Source organism: Trachypithecus francoisi, unplaced genomic scaffold (assembly GCF_009764315.1).
Source record: "Trachypithecus francoisi isolate TF-2019V2 unplaced genomic scaffold, Tfra_2.0 Contig01676, whole genome shotgun sequence".
Classification (NCBI taxonomy): Eukaryota; Metazoa; Chordata; class Mammalia; order Primates; family Cercopithecidae; genus Trachypithecus; species Trachypithecus francoisi.
The window spans coordinates 1,821,351-1,837,786 of record NW_022681448.1 but is presented as its reverse complement, the minus strand read 5'-3'; the positions used below and the strand labels follow the sequence as shown (position 1 = coordinate 1,837,786).

At 36.5% G+C, this 16,436-nt stretch overlaps 1 protein-coding gene across 7 annotated transcripts in view; it reads right to left on the bottom strand.

The window, feature by feature from the left end:
* Positions 1-333: 333 nt before the first annotated feature.
* Positions 334-16,436, bottom strand: part of ZMYM2 (zinc finger MYM-type containing 2) — a 130,892-nt gene continuing 114,789 nt past the window's right edge. For 6 of the 7 annotated variants that reach the window (XM_033197318.1, XM_033197292.1, XM_033197328.1 and 3 more), the window contains 4 exons: positions 7,342-7,456; positions 6,457-6,708; positions 5,713-5,833; positions 334-3,620 (listed from right to left, as the gene is read on the bottom strand). In XM_033197318.1, coding sequence (XP_033053209.1) covers positions 3,428-3,620; positions 5,713-5,833; positions 6,457-6,708; positions 7,342-7,456 — 681 coding nt within the window. In that variant the 3' untranslated portion in view covers positions 334-3,427. The remainder of the gene's footprint in view (positions 3,621-5,712; positions 5,834-6,456; positions 6,709-7,341; positions 7,457-16,436) is intronic. The other variant, XR_004433872.1, reaches the window with a different exon arrangement.

The window sequence follows — 16,436 nt, the reverse complement described above, 5'->3', positions numbered from 1 at the left end:
TGAACTTGTGTAACTCAGTAACTAATCAGGACATCACTTGCCCAGATTTTAGGGACCTTCCCTTTTCCACTTCATTACAAGACAGGGGATCACAGTCACTTACTTGAGGTATCCCTCTGACATCTAACTTCCAAGTAAAGAAAAAAAAGTACAAATTGGGACAGCACTTTAAGTTGTTTCTATTCTCAGATCCAAACTGTTACAGATAACCTGTTCTGGACATCAACTTCTAAACTGATATAATCCTCAGAACACAGTGGAATGGAATAAATGAAATTCAAAATCTTCTCTAAAAATGAGTAAGGGGCTTATTAAGGGGGAAATCCAAAAGTATGTAATTTAAAGAAATTTATTCTTTAAAAATATTTTCATGTACACTTTCATGACTATTTTGAGGGGAACAAGGAGATTATCCTACAGTCAATATTAGCTTAAAAACATAAGTGACACGTATAACAATACATTTTGGAAATAACTGGCATAATAAAAATGCAAATGTTTGTAGTGATTTAAGGCTGCAAGATATTTAAGATCTCAGATTAAATGAACCCACATTAGAGTAATGCAAACCCAAACTTGCAATTTTATGATTTCTTCATATTATAACCCTTAATACTATGCATAAAGAAGTTACCTCATTCCCAAGTCATAACTAGAAAGGACAAAGGGAAAGTCCGTCAGAAAAACAGTGATAAATTTGAATGCATAGTACAATATGCATCCTCCTCCTATTTCAATGTTTAACATACTGACAATCCCATTTAATAAAAGAAAACCATGAGTTACTATTTAAGCAAAAATTATTTTTATGGAAAAAAAAAGTTGAGCTTCTTGCCTAGAAAAATCCTTTAATATCTATGTCACCTAATACAGTAAAGACTTTTAAAATGTGTTAATGAAGATTCAATTTGCATGGGAAATCCACTTTCTTCAATGTGGATAAATATTTTTCATTGGATCATTTTAAATGGCAAAATCTTCAGAAAACAGAACAGAAAAATATAGCATCTTCAATAAACATTTCAAGACAATAAAGTTATATTTACAGGATGCTATCTATAATCAGAGATCACCTAGAAGCAAAAGGAAATTGCTATCATTTCATTGTCCTTTTCTCCGCAGTCAACTATGACCACTTAAACTAAGATCCAAGAATCAATGAAATGTGTTCTAGGTGAAGTGAGTTTCACAGAACAAACAATTCTCATAAAATAAGTTTTTCTTTTTCTTTTCCCCCTGAGAATCAAGTTAATCTATCGTTGGATTGCAGTCAAGACAAAGACAAGAGCTCTAAATCCTCAATCATGTCAAGATCAAAATTATGTAGACATTTCCACTTAGAAAAGCTAAAAATGTACAAATGAAGAAACTGTAAATAGCAAGACAAGGTGCTTGATAGTAGCACTATGGCAGAAATTTATGGTATTTGGTAACATATACAATAAGTGACACCTGGGAAAAGCTTTATTGCTCTTGATGGAATATAGCACCACTTTGAAGACTAAAAGATGGTTAGAATTAACCACCTTTTAATCAACAATAGGCATTAATAGGAAAAGTGCTAAAAGAAGTAGTTCTGGAAAAAGGTAAGTTAGAGGAAATTTTTGTATTATATATTTTAAATGTTACCCACTTGTCTTCGTTAAATAGACAATCAGCAATCTATTTTGGTAATGTAATATCAGATTTGCTACTATCAGTCTGATTATCACTCAACAATATAAAATCAAGGGACAGAAAAGTCATTAAACTTATAAAACAAGTTAGAACATTATAAAGTAATTTTAGGCCAAAAACATTCAGATAATTATTGCTTAATATACAATAATGACACCTGTGAAATTTTCCAAATCAGAATTGAGAAAATTTCTTTTGTGTGCTGTAACATTTATCCTATCGGAGAGAGGAGTATCTAAGGATGTGTAGCAATTGCTAGCCACTATGGAAAATAGCTCAATTTTCCCCTGAACAATTTCTAAACACTAATGCTACCATGGTCATTCAGGAATCAGAAGAAAATATGATTACACACATGCTAGAAAACGGCCAAATGATTTCAAGATAATTTGCAGCTAGCACTTTGTTCAGTCTTTAGAAAGTAGATTTTAAGTTTCCTTATTCTAAAAGAAAAGGTGTGAATGGATAAACTGCTATGCAGAAGCACAAATTTTTTTTAAATGCAACCTTCTATAAGAAGTAATTTAAAAAGCCAAACAATCTAACATTAAATGGGATTTCCTCTGAGATTGACTTTCTCTATTAGTTTCTTTCTTTGTTCCTCAATCATTTGCAGTATCAGAATTACTACACTGGTAATCTTCATAATAAAATGTGATCCTATCTTATGTAACGTAGCTTGACTTTCTGTAACTATTTCAGGAGTGGAATTTCTAAAAATAATTTTATCCAATGTAAACAGGCACAAGAATTCTAATAAAATTGCTAAGTTTTAGAGTACTACACAGGTAACATTGCAGCATGATCTGTATCCTTAAGAGGGAAAAAAAGAAACAAAAATCAAACCTCCAACAATGAAGAGGATTTCAGATACTTATGGCTGGCATAAAAGAAAACAGAATTTTATACTTTCATCAGACATTTTTACAAAGGAAATGTCTTGATGATCTTTTCAACTTACAATCATTTATATATATATATATATATACACACACACATACATACATATATATACATATATATATATATATTTGTTTTTTTATGGATTGGGTGATGCAGAAAGCCACAAATGAGAAAAGGACACTAAGGTTTTAATAAGGGGAACAAAAAATTGTTTTCAGCAGTATAGATTCACATTACAGTACACCAATATCGACAGCATTCTCTTGTCTATTTTTGGTACAGAAGATGGTATCTCTCTACATAACCTTGTAAGGCTTCAGTAACTAAAATGTAAAACAAAACAAAAAACCCCCCAAAACAAAACAAAAACCCCAGCCTATTAGTTTACAGTTTATTTTAAAAATTCCAAAAGACACTGCAAGTTCTAAACTTTTAGTAGTGCTACCCATACACAACCATCTGGTTAAGAACCCAGTAAAAGAGCCCCTTCCAAGGAAGCTTTGCAACAGCAGAGTTGTGCAATATGGATGTTTCTTACTACAAGAAAAAAATTATACATGGCACATTCTCATTCATATTCTGTAATGTAAAAAGTTACAAACATACCTAATCAAATAAATAATAATAAAAAAAGAATTTGAATGTATTTGTTAAGTATCCTAAAACCACTACATAGAATAATGGCAACTTTCACTCACAGATTATTTACATGGTAATACCCAGTGTGGGTACACTGCTACAAAACTCAAAACAGAAGGAGTAAACTTGAAATGTTTTCCATAATAAAGATCTAGCAGCATGACTATCTAATGCTGTTTTATCCCGATTGCTTCTGAAACGTTCCTTTTTAGTCTGTGTCTTCATCCAGTTCATAATTGTCTTTATCATAAATATCTTTTACTAGAAGAACCCGTACAAGCATATTTTCCAAGGTGTTCCGGTCCAGTGAAGTAGATGTATACCAGACAGGGCTATCTGTAGAACTAGAGCATTCTGGTTGCAAATAAAAAACATCCATCCTCTGATTAAGATTCTGTGGACTTTGGAGGTGGGAGGAAAGAGAGGAAAAAGTCAATTTCACAAAATACATACAAAATTTCCCAGAACTTTCGTTTCTTCTGTCAAGAATAATTCAGACCCCATTAATCACGCTATATGACCAGACCCTATGCCTCACTGTCTCCATTATTCTGTCATTTTCCGTGATAGAGATTATTTCTCACCACAGTTTTAACTCTATTTCATTAAATCCAAGACACCATCAACAGACACACCACTCATTACTTTAATGTTACCATTAAGCAAGTAAAACACTGCCAATTATGATTTCAAGATGCAACAATTTAAACTGTGCATCCCAGTTTCAGAAATAGTGAAACGTGAAAATGTCTTAGAATTGATGAAATATGGCAGCACATAAAATTTACAAATTCTTACAGCATTACATAATAGAAACTTAATTTTTAAAATACCAACAAGATAATAGTGAGATAGGAATTTCCACCTAACAAATAGTTACCACCAACTGAAGACCCTGACACTATTGCAGCCAAATAGGACTACCCTAAACCATGGTGAGAAATACAGGCTGAGCATCCCTAATTCAAAAATCCAAAATCTGAAACTCTTTGCCAAAATGATACCAAAAGTGGAAAGTTCCACACCTGACTTCATGTGAGGAGTTTGCAGCCAAAACACAGGCACATAAGACACAGGTTATTCAGCATCCCCAAGAGGAAAATAAAATCACCTTCAGGCTATGCATAAATAAAATTATCTTCAGGCTACATGTATAAGGTGTATATGAAACATAAATGAATTTCATGTTTAGAGTTGGGTCCCATCCCTAAGACATGCTGTATATGCAAATATTCCAAAATCCAAAAAAGTCTGAAATCTAAAACACTTCTGGTCAGAAGCATTTTGGATAAGGGGCATCCAACTTGTACTACTACCATCCTATACATGACACTATTGCTTTTACAAGTTCTTGAGGGCCATCCTGGGGACCTCACTGTGGTTTATAAATTTGTTTAAATAGGGAAGTACATTTTGAATTCATGCTGGCCTTCTGAAAATTAGAGAGTGCTTACTTAAAACAATAGGCAAGCATAAAATAATCTATGATCTCTAAACGTTTTATTGGCTTAACTTTTTAAAATGCCTGTTGGTCTGAGATTGGGGGAAAAAAAATTCCAGAACATGATTCCATTTTTCATACCTGCTTGACTGTTTTCTCTTAAATGTAAAGACTTCACTTATATTTCCACCTATCTATACGACCTTTGAGCATACCTTTACACCGCACATTGGCAAATTATAGCCAGCCACCTGCTTATGTGAGGTTTTACTATATTTTACTATATTTACTATATTTTACTATAACACAGCCACATGCCATGAATTTATATACAGTATATGGCTGCTTTCTAGTTAGAAAGAGAACCAACTAGTTACAATAGAGATACTACAGCCCAAAAAGCCTAAAATATTTACCATCTGACCCTTTAAGAAAAAGTCTGTGTCCCTTGCTTTGCTGTCATTGGAATCGCTGTAATTTAAAAGAAAATGACAGGCACAATGGCTCATGCCTGTAATTCCAGCACTTTGGGGGGCTGAGGCACGAGGATCGCTTGAGGTCAGGAGTTCAAGACTAGCCTGGGCAACACAGTGAGACCCTGTCTCTACAAAAAATACAAAAATTAGCCAGCTATGGAGGCACATGCCTGTAGTCCCAGCTACTCAGGAGGCAGAGGTGGGAGGATCACTTAAGCCCAGGAGTTTGAGGTTGCAGTGAGTTATGATCATGTGCCACTGTACTCCAGCCTGGGTGAGAGAGCAAGACCCCATCTCAAAAAAAAAAAAAAAAAAAAGAAAGAAAGAAAGAAAATGGCAGCAGTGGAAATTTCATTAGTAGAGAGTGATTTCTTAACATATGCTTAAACTCTGAGTATGATGTATAAGCTGGGTATTTTCAAAATAAAGGATTGTAACTGAATGAACTTAGGTATAACTGAGAGAGAAGAAATCTCAAAAAGAATCCATTAAAAAAAGTCACTTCTTGGTAATGTTAAATTTAAACCAGCCAACTTCTACCATCATTTTTAAAAGTTAAGTATCATTAACACGCACCTTTTAGACAAGTAGCATTCAAACATCTTCACAGGACATCTGGAAGGGTTGGCTGTGTTTTCAATCTGTTCAAACACTGGCTCATCATCTTCATGCTTTCTTTTTCCAGTAGTAATTTTATCTTAAAAAAATAAAAGTGAAATAAACCTCCTAAAATAATCCTGAAGATATAAACATCACTCCTAGTGTCTGTTATACCAAAGAATAGGGACTAGGTGCCCCTTGGCTTGGAATTTTAAGTTATGGCTTCTGGTAATGTAAAATTTTTCAAACAAAAGGAACTGAGACATCTTAAGAAGACATAGGTTGTCTTATTTTATAAAACAGACAGTCCTTAGGTTCTTAACAAGTGACCCAGGTGGTCTTTAGTAAGGCAAGGTTTGGATATCCCTACCACAGACAATCTCAAAATAAAAATCTGGGCCAGATGTGGTGGCTTATGCCTGTAATCTCAGCACTTTGGGAGGTCGAGGCGGGCAGATCACCTCAGGTCGGGAGTTCGAGACCAGCCTGACCAACATGGAGAAACCCTGTCTCCACTAAAAATACAAGGTTAGACAGGCTTGGTGGCGCCTGCCTGTAATCGCAGCTACTTGGGAGCCTGAGGGAGGAGAATTGCTTGAACTCAGGAGGTGGAGGTTGCAGTGAGCCGAGACTGCACCATTGCACTCCAGCCTGGGCAACAAGAGCAAAACTCTGTCTCAAAAAAAATTTTTAAATAAAAATAGAAATCTGTTACACTACCTTCATTATCTGTTCCACATAAGGAAGACACTTGGTATCGAAGACACGCTTTGTTTTCCATCGTTAAAGGATTTTTTTTCCAATGCCTAAACACAGTGCCAAAGGAAAGTCTTAAGTGTTGTTCCACTGTTTTCAGGCCAAAATACTTAGTGTTAAAGTAGAACAGTGTATTCAGAAGAGCTACTGGAGAGTGTGATCCTAGTTGTTTTATCCTCCAGAGATAGTCTTCTTCAACTCGAGAGAATATTGACCCTTAAATAGAGAGAACTATTTTAAAAGAATTATAATAAATAAAAATTTTAATTTAACCATCCAGAAGTAGACATAGTTAATTTAAGAACAAATCTATACCAATTTTTCTTTCATATTAGATCAACTAGAATAATTTTAGAATTACCCATGCAACTCTTTAACAATACAGAGGCTACTATGGAACTATTATCTACGGAATAAGGGACTGGACGTTTGCTTCTGTTCTTCAGTAGGACAAGCCAAATAGTGGTCAGGAAAAAATGTAAATCTTTTTAAAATTAAAATTCAGGAATTTAAACTCCTGAAAAAAATTGGTGACTCCACACACATACACATTTTCTTCATATATTGAAAACACAGATTTAAGAGAAATTTACATCAGAAGCTCCACTGGAAGGCTTAAGACATGAACATCCAGTCTCATACTCCAGAGAAAGTAGATCACATTTCTTACAAAGTTCTTCATAAACACTAGTTATTGACCACATTCGTTTCTAATTCAACAAGAGATGAATGTCAGATGAGCTCAAGAGTAAGTTTTCAGAAAATGTTATCTAATGTAAGTGACTTAATTATAATACTTTCACACATACTCTGTAAAAATAACAACACCTTTATTTAAAATAGCATTACCATCTGGAAGTATGCTTGGTTGCCAGCTTCGCAGTATTTTATTCAATTCTTGCTCAAATGTTTGGTATCCAGGATCAATAAATATGTTGTCTTTTCGATTACTTCCACCCAAGTACTACAAAAAAAAAAAAAAGGCCCCACAAACTTTCTTGAAAGAAAATCAGCTAATTATAGTGAACATGTTACACTCTGTATTTCTTAAGAAAAAAATATAGCTTTATGTCTTTGAAATGCATACTAAAACATGACTGATTTTAGGTATGCACCTAGAAATTAAAAAGAATCATAAATTATCAACAGGTCTCTTGCCTGAAACACTCAAAGCTGAAATACACACCCCAGAATCGAGAATGTAAAAACTGGATGACAATCTTCAGTCTGTCAGACAAAAAAAACCAGAATATTTGACTCCAGTATTTATTATATAGTGGATGAAGAAAAATGTAAATTTTAAAATAAAAGTGACTTTTTTTTCTTTTTAGTTTTTTTTTTCTTATGAAGTCAGAGTAATTAAGGTAATGACTAAAGAAAAACACTGAGTGGTAAGGACGGGATGAAATGTTATCTGTAGCTATTGAAAGCTCTCTTCTAGCGCTCTGACTTTGTCAGGCTAACGCTTTCTTCTTCTTGTCTCTATACTCCTAATTCTCCACCTGTCAAACAGTGCAAATTTATGAATCTTATAACTTACTGTCACAAACCTAGAAAAATCTTAACAGTGAGGGTTGTTACAGAATCATTTAAAGTATAAACATTAGTGGGACTTAGAGAAAACAACATAAAATATGATAACAGCACAAAGAATGAAAGGCAAGAATGGGGAGTGCACTGTTCTCAGGCTCTTAAACTACATGTGAAGTAATATTATTTGAATGTAGACATGTCATTAAAGATGCAGACTGCAAACCTAAGGTAGCAAGTAAAACTTAAGAGGTACAAATAATAAACCAATAGTGGAAATAAAGTGGAATCACAAAACATACTAATTCAAAGGAAGGCAGAAAAAGATAAAAAACAAAGAACAGATAGAATACAAAACAACCAGAAGGACAAGAGATTTTAATTCAATGACAGCAACGATCATGTTACATGTAAAAGGTCTAAGCCAAGGTCAGCAAACTCGAGTCCTAGAGCCGTGTCCGGCCCATGCCTGTTTTGATCAAGTGTTCTTGGAATACAGACATACTGGTTCATTTGCATACTGTACTGCAGCTTTCACATTGTAACGACATAGCTGAATGGTTGCATGACACAGACAAGCATGACCTGTAACCATGTACCATTTGGTCCTTTATTTATAAAGTCTGTTGGTCCCTGGTCTAAACCGCAATTAAAAGACAGATACTGGGGTGGGAGCAGTGGTTCACGTCTGTAATCTCAGCACTTTGGGAGGCCAAGGCAGGCAGACAGTTTGAGCTCAGGAGTTCAAGACCAGCTTGGGCAAGATGGTGAAACCCCATCTCTACAAAATATACAAAAATTAGCCAGGCATGGTGGGATGTGCCTGTAGCTCCAGCGACTTGAGGGGCTGAGGCAGGAGAATCACTTGAGCCTGGGAGGTCAAAGCTGCAGTGAGACATAAGATCACACCACTGCACTCTAGCCTGGGACAGAGTGGGACCAGTCTCAAGGGAAAAAAAAAAAAAGAGAGAGAGAGACAGATATTGTCGGATTCATTTTTTTTAAAAGGCAAAGTTCAACAATATGCTGTCTACAAAAAAACTATTTTAAATAAAAGAACAGATAAGTGAAAAGTAGAAGAAAAAAATGTACACCATGTATACACTAATCAAAACAGAATGCCATCATCTGAGTTGATCCAATGTTATTCAAACTAGTCAAAGGAATATTAGTCAGCAAAATTCTAAAATAGTAGAACAAAAACTCCTAAAGTCTTTCAAATACAATGATAGACCAACTGATAAAACCCTGGTAAATCAAGAAAGTAACAATGCTAGGCTTCTCCCAGGCTTTCAGGTTAGTCAAAGGGTAGATGTTCTAAAAATAGCATTTCCTAAACTACCTGGAGATCCTCATTGTTATGAATGAGAATAGCAGTGATTGTTTAAAATATAGCAGCATGATTCCAGCTATTTAACAGGACTATAAACTTTTGTATTGTTCCTATATTTCTAAAAATATAAACTTAATGGCCGGGCGCGGTGGCTCAAGCCTGTAATCCCAGCACTTTGGGAGGCCGAGACGGGCGGATCACGAGGTCAGGAGATCGAGACCATCCTGGCTAACTCAGTGAAACCCCGTCTCTACTAAAAAATACAAAAAAAAAAACTAGCCGGGCGAGGTGGCAGGCGCCTGTAGTCCCAGCTACTCGGGAGGCTGAGGCAGGAGAATGGCGTAAACCCGGGAGGCGGAGCTTGCAGTGAGCTGAGATCTGGCCACTGCACTCCAGCCTGGGCGACAGAGCGAGACTCTGTCTCAAAAAAAAAAAAAAATAAAAATAAAAAAAATATATAAACTTAGTTGGGCATTACATAAAACAATCACTAAAGTAAAATTCCCAAGTTTAGAAGAGCAATTTATATTTTTTGCTTTTAACATAAAGCAACATGCGTAATAAAAAAATGAGGGAAATGATTCTGAAATAGTTTCATCTGTAAATCTAGTACAAAGAGAAAATTTCGACGTAACATTCAGAACCTTAGCAACAATAATAAACCAAAAAGTAAGTTCCCAACTCAGCTCTACTAAAAGCAGTTCCTAAAGGAAGTGCCAACACTTAGTCCTCCTGAAAAGGCTTCTCTAGGCAATCCATGATAAATCATCTGCTGCTCTTGATACAGAACGAATTACAGGATGTTTTATTACTCGTTTCTGGTAGTATGGGAAGCAATGGCATATTCTTGCTGCTGGTATTGTCCATCATAGGCAGTCACACTTAGAAACATCTAATCTATAGGTACATGGTTGCCTGAGCACCAAAGCCCTTGCCACCAATGAGAATCTACAGAAGAGAATGTGTGGTTTCAGGAACAGAGGCAAAGGAGAAGCTGTGAGGAAGAGCAGCAACTTAGAGTAACCAATCCCAGAGAAAACGCCTTGACAGAATAGGCCTGTCTGGAAAGCAGCTTTCTTAATAAAAAAAAATCGTGACAGAAAGTCTTCAGTTATCGGATTTGAATTCGTAAGTATCTTTTTTTTTTTTTTTTTGAGACAGTGTCTTACTCTGTCGCCAGGCTGGAGTGCAGTGGCGCAATCCCGGCTCAGGCAACCTCCGCCTCCAGGGTTCGAGTGACCCTCCGGCCTGAGACTCCCGAGGAGCTGAGATTACAGGCACATGCCACCACGCTAGGCTAATTTTTGCATTTTTAGTAGAGACGGGGTTTCACTATGTTGGCCAGGATGGTCTCCATCTCTTGACCTTGTGATCTGCCCACCTTGGCCTCCCGAAGGGCTGGGATTACAGGCGTGAGACACCGTGCCCGGCCAATCAGTATCATTTTTTAAAAAATATAAATTCCTTTTTTAAGAGTTACTGGTCTCTCATTTTACTTAGATTTCTTTGGGACTATATATGAGAGAACTAGAGTTCCCTAGATAGTTTTGGAACATCCGTAAAGAGCAGTATTGAATAATAAAAATAACTTAACTATTCTAGTAGCCACATTTTAAAAATTAAAAAGAAACAAGTATAATATTTTACTTAACCCAATATATCCAAAACATGTAATCCCAACATATAAAAATATTTAACATTTTAAAAATACAAATTCTTTGAAATCTTGTATAAATTTTACACACTCAGAACACTTCTCATTTCAGACTAGCCACATTTCAAAGGCTCTGTTTCTTATGGATAAAAAATGCTTGGGAGGGCAAAGCAGCACATTGATAATAGGTATCTACTTAAACAGAAATTACAGTACTAGTACTTGCAAAGCAAAATGAAAATCTCATAAACACAGCTAACAGAGAGTTGAAAAGCATGTGTTTTAGATACATTCAGACTACTGGCATGTTTGTTCAGACAAGTATTGTCACTAATATGACAAACATATGGTCAAATAATGTTTTGGAGATCTAACTAAAGCAAGAAACACTATGTGCAATTAAATAAAAATTGGGAATATAAGACATAATTTTAGGGCTATCAGATTCTAAGTCTCAAAATCAGTTGTTTTATTAAATGTTATATGAATAAAGCTTCATTAAGAATGATATAAAATATTCCACCATTAAATTAATCTATCAATCAGTAGTTCTGCACAATAATTTGTTTCCAATATTCCAGCTTTCAGATGCCTATACACTCAAGAAAAAAAAATTTCAAGTGTCATTTTTAAAAATACTTAAAACCTTTTCATGTTTCTCCCTGGATAAAGATGAAATCTAAACATTTAATCAAAGAATAGAGGGCCGGGCGCGGTGGCTCAAGCCTGTAATCCCAGCACTTTGGGAGGCCGAGACGGGCGGATCACGAAGTCAGGAGATCGAGACCATCCTGGCTAACACAGTGAAACCCCGTCTCTACTAAAAAATACAAAAAACTAGCCGGGCGAGGTGGCGGGCGCCTGTAGTCCCAGCTACTTGGGAGGCTGAGGCAGGAGAATGGCGTGAACCCGGGAGGCAGAGCTTGCAGTGAGCTGAGATCCGGCCACTGCACTCCAGCCTGGGCAACACAGCGAGACTCCGTCTCAAAAAAAAAAGAATAGAGGCCTTTGTGGTATGACTCTTACTTACCGCAGCCCCCAACCTCAATACCCCAAAGCTTTCTCCACTTCACATTATACTTTCCAGCCAGGCTAAGTGGTTCCTGGTAAACTGTGCCCTTGTACTGCCATTGTCCTTCTCTCATCCTTTTGCTGAATACGTTTCTGTATGTACTTCAAAACTCAATTTAAAATTTAAAATTCAATGTCATCTACATTCATATACTTTTTCATTGTATATACTTAGGTAGAATTAATTAGTCCCAATTCTGTGTTACCAAGTCTGTATACACCATGAACATAACATTATTTAAATATTATTTGTCTGTGTATTTCAACTCTTTTGAGTGGAACATATTGTAATGGCTTTTAATTCAAACTGCCCACCAGATTCAAAATTTATGAGCTGTGTAACTTTGGCAAGTAACTTTACTTCCTCATAAAAAAATGCTGATAATTATAGTAAAGTTGTTGAGAGGACTGAATGACACATCAAGCATGTAGCAAGCATAGTGCACGGAAAGCAGTAAACAGTAAATGTAAGCTGTCAACATGCTTATCTCAGTCTCCAAAGCATACTCCAATGTCCAGCATCCAGCATACAACAGCGCTTAATGTTTGCTAAATTAACCAATGAAAGAAGGATTCAAATAGCCTGAATCAACCTCATCACTGCTATTAAAAAACAGAGGCCGGGCAAGGTGGCTCACGCCTGTAATCCCAGCACTTTGGAAGGCCGAGGCGGGTGGATCACGAGGTGAAGAGAACGAGACCAACCTGGCCAACATGGTGAAACCCCGTCTCTACTAAAAATACAAAATTAGCTGGGCGTGGTGGCCTGTAGTCCCAGGTACCTACTCAGGAGGCTGAGGCAGGAGAATCACTTGAACCTGGGAGGCAGAGGTGTGGTGTGCCGAGATCGCGCCACTGCACTCCAGCCTGGGCAACAAGAGCGAAACTCCGTCTCAAAAAAAAAAAAAAACAAAAAACCCAAAAATTCTTAAGGTCCTCTGAATAAAGATTAAACAAGTTTAGAAATCCTCTATGTATTTTAATAAAATTTAATTATTTGAAAACTACCCATTTACACAGAAATTAAATTAACAAGTCACACTGTGAGTTTACTATATTTTTTATTTTAGTAAATAAAGTTCTTTCTTCTTTAAAAAATATCCCTCTATGTAAAAGACTTAACATGTAGAAAGTAAAAAATAAAAATTCTGGAGAAAAATTTGGAAAAATGACAAAAACTTATTGTCTGTAATAAACAAGAAACTCACAAACTAAAAAAGATAAACAATGGGGCAATTCACAGAAAAGCAAATGGTCAATAAACACAAAGATCCTCAAACTTTTTGGGAAAGAAATCTGTTAATATCTTTAAAAATAAAAAATATACTTTTCTTAAGATCCAATAGGGCCGGGCGCGGTGGCTCAAGCCTGTAATCCCAGCACTTTGGGAGGCCGAGACGGGCGAATCGCGAGGTCAGGAGATCAAGACCATCCTGGCTAACACGGTGAAACCCCGTCTCTACTAAAAATACAAAAACTAGCCGGGCGAGGTGGCGGGCGCCTGTAGTCCCAGCTACTCGGGAGGCTGAGGCAGGAGAATGGCGTAAACCCGGGAGGCGGAGCTTGCAGTGAGCTGAGATCCGGCCACTGCACTCCAGTCCGGGCAACAGAGCGAGACTCCGCCTCAAAAAAAAAAAAAAAAAAAAGATCCAATAATACCCTTTCTGGAATCATATCTCAGAAATAAACGTATCCGTTCTTCAGGATAATTATACAAGATTTGTGTGGGGCAGGAGGGAAGCAGAGGAGGAAGGAAAGTATACACCGTCTATAACAGCAAAATTTCATCAAACAGAACGCTCATCATTGTGGAAATTACTAAATTAATTGTGATATAGCACACAATGAGATATAGACATAGTCAGGCCTGTTCCTGCTTAGAGGGACTGCCACAATTTACTGGGAAGTAGATGAACAGAAAGTAAGATGTAGAAGTGTGTAATATGGTCTAGTGTTCCTAGCTGACCAAATTATCTCTTTCATCACGTTACAAAAAAACAGAAATACACACATCTAGCTAACAGTGATAAGGTGGGGAGATTAAAGAAAAAAAAGTGACTGGCATGGTGGCTCAGGCCTGTAATCATAGAACTTTGGGAGGCTGAGGTGGGTGGATCACCTGAGATCAGGCATTTGAGACCAGCCTGGCCAACATGGCTAAAACTCATCTCTACGGGGCGGGGAGACCAAGTGGCCAGGAATGGTAGCTCATTCCTGTAATCCCAGCTACCTGGGAGGCTGAGGCAGGAGAGTTGCTTAAACCCAGGAAGTGGAGGAACCAAGATCAAGCCACTGCATTCCAGCCTGGGCGATAGAGACTCTGTCTCAAAAAAAAAAAAAAAAAAGGTGTCTATAGTTCTATTTATAATGAATTTAGTATGACAGATATGTGTTCACATACGTAAAACAGTGTATGAAAGAATGATCATGAAATGTTAATGACGGTTATCACAGGATTTCATATCATTTTTCTTCTTCCTCAAACATTTTCATATTATGTGAACATTTAACAATAACCACCGTTCCTTATACAAAATCAGTGGAGGAAAGTCAGTTACTTTGAGAAGGAATAAGAAGGAATAAGAAAAACAAACAAAACAAGAAAAAATAAGGCTGTGCTCCCCTTTCATACAGTACCAGTTATTTACAATTATGTTTAATTTTTCAATGTACAAAACGGAAGTGACTATTTACTTCAGTTTACATTCACAGGACTTAGACTTAGTCCTTACAACAAAAGATATTGTTTCTTCTATAGTTCTATAGACATATGGAAGAAAATCATACTTCCTGTCAACTGTATCTTTATTGTCAGATGTGAGCAAAACTAATGAATCCAACAGAAAAATATGCACACTCTTCCAAAAATAGCTTCTATTTCTGTATACATCTTGAACTAACATTAAACAGCACTGATTTCTGGGAAGTTTACTTTAGTTATCTTATCTTTACACTGAGTTTCAGTATTACTTTTAAAGCTGCTTATAAATACCACAGTCTTTGAAAACAAGGCTGTGAAAATGTATCCAATAATAAAAATAGATATTCCACAATTTTTAAAAATTGTGGTAAACTGTAGAACAAAAAAATTACCATCGTAACCATTTTTAAATGTGCAGTTCAGTGGTAAAACAACTTTTTGAGAAAACATTCATCAAATACATAAGGAACTTATTTTAAAAAGGAAGGAAGCCGGGCACAGTGGCTCACGCCTGTGAAGTCCAGCACTTTGGGAGGCTGAGAAAGGTGGATTGCTTGGGCCCAGGAGTTCGAGACCAGACTGGGCCACATGGAGAAACCCCATCTCTACAAAAAACACAGAAGTTAGTTAGCCAGGTGTGGTGGTACGTGCCCACATTCCCAGCCACTGAAAGGGCTGAGGCAGGAGGATCACTTGAGCCTGGGAGGTTGAGGGTATACTAAGCAAAGTTCATGCCATTACACTCCAGCCTGGGCGACAGAGTGAGACCAAGTCTCTCTCTCTCTCACACACACACACGCACACACACACACACACATGCACACACACACACATGCAGGAAATTCTGACATATGCTACACAACACAGATGAACCTTGAGTATATTATGCTAAATGAAATAAGCCAGACTAAAAAGGACAAATACTGTATGATTCCACTTATATGAGGTGCCTGTGGTAGTCAAAATCATAGAGACAGAAAGTAGAACAGTGGCTTACAGGGCTCAGTAGAGAAGGAATGGAGAGTTATTATTTAATGAGTACAGAGTTTCAGTTCTGCAAGATGAAAAGAGTTCTAGAGATAGATGGTGATGCTGGTTGCGCAACAATGTGAATGTACTTAATGCCACTGGACTGCACCCTTAAAAATGCTTACAACCGTAAATTTTATGTTATGTGTATTTTACAATAACAAAAACTGAGAGAAAAAAACCTATTTAAGACATACTTCATAATCATTACACAATCCACTTAGATCTCAAAACCTCTAATAGTATTGAAGTCCTAATTATTTAAATAATCCATGCAATAAAAAGCAATCCAGAGACTCAACTTCCTGTGATACCATTTTCCTTAAGTCAAGAAAAATCAAATGCAACATATAAAAATTTGTGATATAAGTAAACTAGTTTGAGAGAAAAGTTTACAGTTTTAAATGCTTTCCTGAAAAAGAACGATCTAAAATCAATTATCTAAGCTTACGTCTTAAGAAGCTGGATAAAAAGAGAGCAAATTAAGAAAGGAAATAATACGGCTCAGATTCACAACAAGAGAAAAATTAAAATGATACACCTTTAGCTACGTGAGTGTCTAGGCCAACTATACAGACCTAGCTAGCTCCATGGGCCCAATCCTACAAATCTATGAGCTAAGAATT